The sequence below is a fragment of the Squalius cephalus genome, assembly GCF_949319135.1.
Source record: "Squalius cephalus genome assembly, chromosome: 11".
Lineage (NCBI taxonomy): Eukaryota > Metazoa > Chordata > Actinopteri > Cypriniformes > Leuciscidae > Squalius > Squalius cephalus.
The window spans coordinates 31,953,861-31,963,745 of NC_137132.1; the positions used below are offsets into that span (position 1 = coordinate 31,953,861).

General features: G+C 37.6%; 1 protein-coding gene and 1 pseudogene across 2 annotated transcripts; one reads left to right on the forward strand and one right to left on the reverse strand.

Moving 5' to 3' along the window:
- Positions 1-924: 924 nt before the first annotated feature.
- Positions 925-1,842, reverse strand: LOC307167236 (olfactory receptor 6N2-like; the record flags this gene model as incomplete). Its single annotated transcript, XM_079886225.1, has 1 exon — positions 925-1,842. One exon carries the CDS (start codon positions 1,840-1,842, stop codon positions 925-927), a length of 918 nt encoding a protein of 305 aa, XP_079742351.1.
- A 6,412-nt stretch (positions 1,843-8,254) lies between these two features.
- On the forward strand, positions 8,255-9,192 carry LOC307167675 (olfactory receptor 8G17-like; annotated as a pseudogene). The gene has a single exon. The product of its transcript is annotated as an olfactory receptor 8G17-like (transcript).
- The last annotated feature ends 693 nt before the right edge of the window (positions 9,193-9,885 follow it).

Consider the following 9,885-nt stretch of genomic DNA (forward strand, 5'->3'; position numbering starts at 1 on the left):
TTTAAAACTCTGGGACCAGGGCTACAAGATAAAACCACTTTTTTGGGGAAAAAAATGTTTTTTATTTCAGTAAAACACAACAAACCCATGCCAAAGTCAGATAACTGACTTTTACCATCAACAGGCACCTCAATTGAATGGGAGGGTCCTTTGAAAAAAAAACACAGATTTTTCATACTTAGTATGTATAAGTATAAGTATATTTTTTGTGGAAAGCCAGTGCAGGCCTGAGCGGCGGTCATATTTTGTACCGCCATGCGGTACATCTAGTTTGTGTAATGAAACACAACTATTATCTCAGCATTACAGTTTAAGGCGAGGACCTCTTGGAAAATCCAGTCAATGGTGGGGAAGCGTTGTATCATAAATTACAGAAAATTCTGTCAGTGGCGGGGAAAGAGTAAATATGAAGGGGTGGATTTTACAATTCCCTCCTCTTTTATCGTATAACAACTAGGGAAACATATTTTCTTAAATTAAGTGCATTTATTCTGGTATTAATGTTACAGTCAATGTCTGTATTTGTTATCTGAGAGGTGACTAAGGGTCTGTCTGACCCATGTCGGGAATGCAGTAACAGTATTTGCTCATTTAACCAGACTAAATAATACATTATATGTTTAGGCCTGTAATAAATATAGTTGTGGCAAAGATTTCCTAGCACTGGCAGTCTTAAATTTACAGGCTAAAACTCATAACATGTAATATTTATCAGCATAAGCATGAGAATAGATAAAACAATGTTTGATTAAACAATGATTTTTTGGCTGTATATCATAACATTCTGGGTTGTGTTTCCCAAAAGCATCATAAGCCTAAGTAGACCGTAGAACCATTGCCACCAACGGTCTCCACCATAAACTTAGCTCACAATGCTTATGAGAAATCCAATCCTGTATGGTATCTATTACATCAAAAACAGATCTATTTGGATGCATTTATAATACTTATAATTTTTTTGCGAATTTCAGGAAAATTTAAACCATAAACGAGAGGGTTCAGGATGGGTGGTACAATAAGAAACTGCAGTGAAATAATAATTGACAGGCTTAGAGGGAGATCCAAAGTCGCGACCCGACTCAGAGTGACCTCACAAAAAAGAGCAATAGAGAAATTTAAAAGGATCACCATGTGTGGAATACAAGTTTGATATGCTTTTCTCCTGAACTCTGGTGAACTTTTTGTACAAATGATAAGAATTTTAACATAGGAATATAGGATAAAACTTAAAGGCATGATTACAGTTGTGGTCACTATGAAAAAGCCAAAAACATTATTAATAATAGTGTTTGCACAAGAAAGCTTGACAATTTCCCAGTTGTGACAATAAACCTTCCACAGTTTGTTACCACACATAATCAGTCTGGCATTTAAAATACCAGCAATACCTACACAAAGCATTGGATAAATCCAGCTTATAGCTATTAAAACAGATAAAATCCTGGGAGTCATTATGCTGTTGTATTGTAAAGGTTTACAGATTGCTACATATCTGTCAAATGCCATTAACATTAATATTGTATTTTCATTTGATGCATATGAATAAATGACAAAAGCCTGTAAGAGGCAAGCTTCACGGGACACCAAGTGTGTATCAGACAGCAAGTCTGTCAGTAACCTTGGGAAAAAAGCAGCTGTTCCAAACACAGAGTTGATGGACAAACATGCAATCAGAATATACATGGGCTGGTGTAAAGTCCTTTCCAGACAAATTGCAATAATTATAAAGGCATTAAAGAATATAATAGCACAGTATAAAATAATTCCCAAACTGAATAAAGTATATTTTATGTACCCAATATTTTCAAACAACATCAAGTAAAAATATGTTCCATTTTCCATTTTTTTGTTAAGCAAAGGATGGATTCATTGACCTGAGGATGAAAGAAGACACAGTTCACGTGATTTTTAGCTAAAAAAAAAAGATTGTTTGGTAACACTTTATATTACAGTGTCCTTGTTACATATGATACATGTAGTTAAAATAGTAATAACTATAAACTATGCATAAGTATACGCAACTAACCCTAAACCTATTCTTAATCCTAACTCTAACCCTACAGTAAGTACATTTAGTTAATTAATATAACTCTGCACCACTGCATTGTAACAAGGACACCTTAAAATGTAACCTTAAAGTGTAACTAACTGTTTTCATGCTTATCAGCTTTGTATAATTGTAGCCACAATGTTTAATACATCATGTGAATATTAATTATTTAGTCAGTTTAACAATATACATGTACACGAAATTGCATTACCAGAAATACCTTCTGTAATACGATCTGACAGTACTATCACTTTATCTTCAGAGAATGTGTGAATGTGCAGAAAATCAGGTCTAGCCTATGTGTGCTCTGTTTAGAAGACCTAAGAATCACCATACATGCTCTTTTATATAGCATAAAACAAGTCTCTGAAGACCTCTCTGCTGTGGCTTGACTTGCATAAACAGCACACCAGAGGTTTTCCTTAACTAAAAACATTAAAAACGTGGCACAGGGGGTAAAATCTTGTAACTCAAAATGTACTGATAACACAGACACAATAATGAGGTTGTGAGTCTTTGGAAAGGTATTCAAGTTGAAATTTTAATTGTACATATATAGTGTCAGTGGGATTATGGTACTATAGAACTAGATTCACACACCATGTTCTCAGTTGTGTTTGTCTTTTAAATGACAAAAGGTCTTAACACAGCTTTTGACAGCAGGTAGTGATATTGATCTGTGTATAATTTAGTAGTATGTGGCATGTGAACCTCTTATGAGGGGCTGTACAAGCAAAAATCCATTCTTCTACTGTCACACACATACATTCTCCTTTCACATTTACATTTCTACTCTCACACACATACATTCTCCTTTCACATACATACATTTCTGCTGTCACACACATACATTCTCCTTTCACATACATGCATTTCTACTGTCACACACATACATACTCCTTTCACATATTTCTATATGCACACACACATACATTCTCCTTTCACATACATACATTCCTACTCTCACACACACATACATTCTCCTTTAACATACATACATTTCTGCTCTCACACACACTCTCCTTTCACACAAACACACACACACACACACACACACACACACATATATATATATATATATATATATATATATATATATATATGTATATATTATTATTAGGGGGTTCAAGCACGAAGTGCTGAAACCCTATTGTAATTGTAAGGATTTTTATTAGGGGTTCAAGCACGAAGTGCTGAAACCCTATTGTAATTGTACCGTAAGTCGTAGAGACTTGAAACTTTGGGGGCTGTATGCTGTACACGTATGTACGAGCTCATTCTGTGGTCGCGTGAAAAAGGACTATATACTGTATACGCTATAACTGTTAAAAGGGTGTCAAAATGATGTATTTCTATGGCAAATCCCATGAAATGGCTGAAAGCGGCCATCTTGCTGTCTGATTTGCATACAACCCTTAACCTGTTAAGCCTCACCAGTGCGTCGGCGCACTGAAGCGTTTTTTTATATATATAGCTCAAAGTTACTATCAGATTTAATGTTATACTTCGACAAACTATACATCATTAAAAAGATATAAGACTCAAGTTTCAGTATTTGACCACTATTGTATTCTGAGAAACTTATAGCGACAGTTATTTCTTAATTTGTGTCAGGAGTTATGAAATGAAAAAATGAGTCGATACCTTTGATATGAATTATGCGTGTCAGCCGCTTTCATTCATAAAAAACTCCCGTGCTGTCGTCATGACAGCGATACACAAAACAACGTCCCTCAGGGCTTTAGCTCAAAAATGTGCAGATTTGGAGAAATATTGATATATTCTCATAGATTCACATCATATTTCTATAGACAGGAATAATATTTATTGAATTTATACCCAAATGCGTCGATGTAATCATTATGAGCGCTTGCATACTCTGATACTGTGTTTTCAATCCATACCAACAGCCTGAGGGCGCTACATGCACAATAATTGTCCATATATGGAACATGAAGAAGAGCCATGATCATGTGACATTCCAGGACGTCACTGATACACACAAAGCTACAGAGTTCGCGCTGTAAAATGCAGATAAAGAGGTTTTGAAGATAATAAACATGATTGCAATGATATTTGAGTTACCTGTATTTTTCAAGACATGCCAGGTATTTTCATAATAATAGATTATATTTATAATGTAATGCTAATCTATATAGACTATCATTGTGCAGAACAGTATACAATAGTATATTTTCTGTCTGATTTTTTTATCTGAAGCCAAATTAGATCACAGAAGATTATTTAAAATACTCCACTTGCGTTATAAAAGTAAGTTTGGAGCACAAACATGGTTTTAATCTCATAAATGGTCGTGTATTGATGGTGTGCTAAGCTAACATGCTAGCTAGCCCTAGGTGCACCTGCAACCTAGAAGTTATACTTTTATGTTTTTTTGAATGCTTACTGAAAGTTTCTTTATTCAAGAATGTTCTTTATTCTTTATTTAAAATGTGAGGTGAACTTTGAGAAAAGAATTTAGGGATTGAAACCCTATGAATAGCATGTGAATAGCCAGTCGTTAGTAACTATAATGCAGACAAAAGAAATGCATATTTCGAGCCATAACCAGGCTGGAGAGGTGTGAATGTGTGCAGGGGGAGACTGAGACTGAATGGGGCTCGTTTGCACCACAAAACAATAGAGACAAAAGACTGGATAGATGGTTAGAAGATGACAATAAACATCAGAAGCATCTTAGCGTCAAATCAAAATAAAGTCAACTGACATGGTCTTGAAAAACATTTAACTAAATACAGAGTTTTGGACTTATTATCTTCAGATTTTAAACATAAAATGTTTAGACATGTGGCTTTAGCTGTAGTGCATTTCTAGATTGCTCCAGTGCCAACTTCAATTTTATTTTCATGAGGATGTTTCATAAAAATTAATTTCTAATAACTTAACAAAACTTTGAAGCTATTTATAACAATTTTTGTCATTATGATAATTTTTAATTCTACATTTACAATAAACTGCCAGGTGTCAGCTTTCAAACGAGATCATACTTGTGCTTTTAGTACAAAGGGTTCATGAACTGTATCTGTTTCAGTTTGGGTATGTCATTTCTGGGGATTTTTCAAAAGTGGGGTTGCAGCTTAACAGGTTAATGCCCTGACCGGGCAAAGGAAGCTGGTGTCCTTTTCCTCGTTAGAGACCGGCAGGGCAGACAGAGAAATCACCTGAGCCCTGAACGGTGTGTTGAGGGATTTAGGAACGTACCCGTGCCTTGGTTTGAGTATGACTTTCGAGTCATTTGGCCCAAACTCCATACATGTCGCGCTCACTGAGAGCGCTTGTAAGTCCCCTATGCGCTTTTACTGAAGCGAGAGCCAGAAGAAACACTGTTTGAAAGACAAGTGTTTGATATCTATTGATTGGATTGGCTCAAATGGGGAACCTTTCATGGCCTCCAAGACCGTAGAAAGGTCCCATATGGGAACTAAGGGAGGTCTGGGAGGATTTAACCTCTTAGCTCCTCTAAGGAAGCGAATTACCAGATCGTTCCTTCCCAGTGACTGGCCAAGCGTTGGTTTAGAAAACGCTGCTATAGCCGCCACATAAACTTTGAGCGTGGATGGGGCTCTGCCCTCATCCAGTAGCTCTTGTAGGAAGGAGAGAACCTCCGTCACTCCATAGTCTTGGGGTGAAAAGCCACGTGCTGTGCACCAGCTAGAGAACACAGACCATTTTGAGGAATAGAGCCGTCTCGTAGAGGGGGCTCTAGCCTGCATGGTTGTGTTTAACACTCCCTCTTGGAGATCAGTGGGTACCCGTTGATGGCCCACGCATGTAGGGACCAAAGCTCCGGGCGAGGATGCCAGATCGAGCATGGACAAAATTCTCCGGCCGCATGCTGCATATGCCGCAGCTTACTTGGATGACATCATTATCTATAGTAATGACTGGCAGCGTCATATGCAGCATTTGCGGGCTGTCCTGAGATCGCTGAGAGGGGCTGGACTAACGGCCACCCCGAAGAAGTGTGCGATTGGGGGTGTGGAGGTCAGGTATCTGGGCTTTCACTTGGGTCACGGACAGGTGCGTCCCCAAATTGACAAGACTGCAGCAGTTGCAACCTGTCCGAGTCCCAAGACCAATAATGAGGTGAGGCAGTTCCTGAGGCTGGCGGGATATTATAAAAGGTTTGTACCTAATTATTCGGACCTCACCAGCCCGCTGATTGACCTCACTAAAAAGGAAGCACCAGATCCGGTCCAGTGGATGGAACAGTGCCAGCAGGCTTTCACCCAGGTAAAGGCTGCCCTGTGTGGTGGGCCGCTCTTACATTCTCCTGACTTTTCTCTCCCCTTTTTGTTGCAGACTGACGCATAGGACAGGGGGCTTGGAGCGGGGCTTGGGGGGGGTGAAAGCTGATGACAGTGGGAAGAGTTTACGTGAACAAGAGAAAGCTGATACAGCGGGAAGAGCTTGTGTGAACTGTCAATTAATTATTAATTTTATGTGCTGCAGTAAACCTACGGTGAACGCGCAGAGGACGCACCTTTTTGTATATTTTTCTTTTACTTTAAATAAACGTACCATACAAGTCCCCGTCATGCCGACCCTGTCTTCTTCCTTCACTTCCACACTGAACCTCATCACAATTAATTTGTAATCCATTACACCTACACTAAAAAAATGGTGTATGATTTACTGAAGCAAATTTTAAGCTCAGAAATTGCTAGAACATTTAACAAATTATAACCAAAAACAAAAAGTAACATGTTAATCATGAAATGTAGAAAAGTATTAAGACTGAAACAGTGTTTTCTTGTAAAACATACTCCAATATTCTATGTTAAACATTTTTAACAGTGTAACACTGAATGTAGGTTAACAAATTGCCATAACATTTTCAGTAAAACGTGTCAATAAATCCATGTATGTCGGTTAACCAAGATATTTACTACAGTAAATAAAACAAGACAAAAATATATATTTTTTTTATTTTTTTTTGTATTGCAAATACTTGTTATACAGTACATTTCTTGTGAAGCTATTGATTAGTATGAGCCATTGAGGACTAACAAATTAAAAATATTTAAGGTTAGGAATCTATGCATACAACTTTATCATGTCATTATTTATTATCATTATGGCTGTGATCATGGCAACAAGTGATACGAATAAGTTTTCCCCTCTGGGGTGATAGTATCATGGAAACACCTTTAATAATATTTGAGCCACATATTAAGGTAACGGCTGATAAACATTTCTTCAGAGAAGTGCAAGTTTATATTAGGGTAACACTGAAAACTGAGTTGACTGTGACTTTATCAAGCAACATATAAATTTGATCTTTACAGTAATAAATCAGCTTAATAATAACAGAATCCAACTGCAGTAAGTATGTGTCGCTTTATTAGATACTCAACTAGTGCTGGTTAACTACCAAGTATTTCAAAAACATAACAACATGTTTCTAAATTCCTTGTATGAAATACATTAAAATGCTTCCATGTTTTGCTAAAATTCTGATTGCTTGTGCTTATTAGTAGCCTGACTACGTCAGACTTCCTACTTCCGCTAATTTCATTTCGCTCCTGTAGTCAGTCTGAGATAGCAGCGTATCTTTCAGTTTTCCACCGGCCTGAAAACAGCCGGGCCAATCAACGAACAGAGGGCGGGCTGAGAGCCGTGACGTAGACGCTGATTGTACTGTGGTGGATGCGTACTTGCGTAGATTTACTTCACATAATCTGCAAAAGTCGTTCACAGCCATGTTCACTCCGGTATTTCGCTCGATGGTTTAGTTTTTGCATCATACATGTGTTTACAGTGGAAGTTAGATGCGGCTGAGCATGCGCATAACACACGCCATAACCAAACGTTATGTGATTGGCTTACGGGTAACCAATGATTTTAAACTTCAGACAAGCGCCCCCCCGCGAGAGAGAAAACACTTCTCTATTATGCTATTCCAGACTCTCTCTACGAAGCAAAGTGAAGTAGCAGAGTCTGGTATTACGAGGCTAGCTTATTAGTAGGCCTATATGTAAAATAGTGTGCACTTTGAAACTTGTTCAGACAAGTGTTGTACGTAAAATGTCATATACCTGTACAAGTTTACATGAGCACAAAAAGAGTTGTAGAATGCAAAGTGTCTGGGTAATATGCATGTTGCTGCCTAAAGCTCACAAACAATATTTCCATGAAATGTCTGACTGTTACTCTGTTTGTAGGTTTTGTGTATAACAAGTAATGGACAACCTGACATTCAGACACATCATTCTTCTAGTAGAGGGACTTCAAGTTACACCTCAGTCTACTTATGTTGTTTTCATCCTGCTTCTTTTGGTTTATATCTTTATAATGATTTCCAATATTGCACTTGTAATTCTGATCTCAACAGAGAAGAATCTTCATCATCCTATGCATTTCCTGTTCTGTAACTTGCCACTGAACGATATATTAGGGACCACTGTCATTTTGCCACGCTTATTACAGGACATTTTAAAAGAAAGTTCAGAGCGCTATATCACATATGTGGAGTGTGTAGTTCAAGCCTATTTTGTGCATGTTTTTGTAGCAGCATGCCATTTTGTGCTAATGATCATGGCCTTTGACAGATATGTGGCTATAATCCATTGCGATACACAGCTATAATGACCAATAAAATGGTTATTAAACTATCAGCTTTAGCCTGGGGGCTGTCAGTGCTTATGGTATCAATTCTGATAGGACTCACTGTGCGTCTGTCTCACTGCAGATCTAAAATTGAAAACCCTTTCTGTGACAACGCCTCACTGTTAAAACTGTCCTGTGATAATGGTGTTGTTGTTAATAATGTGAATGGAATCCTTTATACTGTGGTTTTCTTTTCTTTTTCAATTTTGTCTGTATTTATAACATATGGTAAAATTGCTACTGTATGCATAACCAGCAAAAACAAAGCACTCAACAGCAAAGCCATAAAAACCTGCAGCACACATTTAGCTGTTTTTTTAATCATGTTTGTTTCTGGCTCCACTTTTATTTTTCTTCATCGTTTCCCTCTCTACGCTGAGAGCAGAAAACTAGCTAGTATAATGTTTCACATTGTACCACCTGGATTAAATCCATTAGTATATGGTTTACAAACCAAAGAAATAAGACAGAAGTTTGTAAAATTTTGGTGCAGAGTAAAAGGAACATCTTGATTTATTATGTCATTAAATGGTTATACATTGGTATCAGCACTTAATGTCAAGTCAGTAACTTCCCTTTAGGAATACATAGAAAGCAGTGGTGTCAGTTGGTATTTAGAAACTTCTTTATAGCAAAGTACTTTACTTCTTAGTATTTAGTACTTTAAGTACTTCAGTGTCCTCACATGGCAAGGTGTTTTTTTATTATTATTAGGGGTTCAAGCATGAAATGCTGAAACCCTATTGTAATTGTAAGGATTTGTAAAACGCATCGTGCAGGCCAAACCGTAAGGCCTAGAGACTTGAAACCTGGCCAGATGGTAGGCCTCAATTTGGGGACAACCTATCAGAGTATGACCCCGAATGGCCCATAGGTGCCGCTACAGCAACCAAAAGTTCAAAATTGCTCATAACTCTTAGACCATTTGTCCCAGGATCAAGTGTCTTATATCGTTGGAATCCGTGGCTCAAGGCAGACAAAATGGCTATCTCTGATCTTGATTTAGGCAGGGACAATTTTCTGCTATGTCGAATTTTGTCCAAAACCTACTTTTGCGAACTAGTCCCTGTTTTTTCGCCCGATTGGAACCAAACCTGTCTAGGACAATTCTCTGGACTTTCTAGATCAATAATTATCAAAAAAAAGTTGAACTTTGGCATTTGGGTGGCTGTAACAGGGTCATTTAGAAAAGGGGCGTGGCAAAA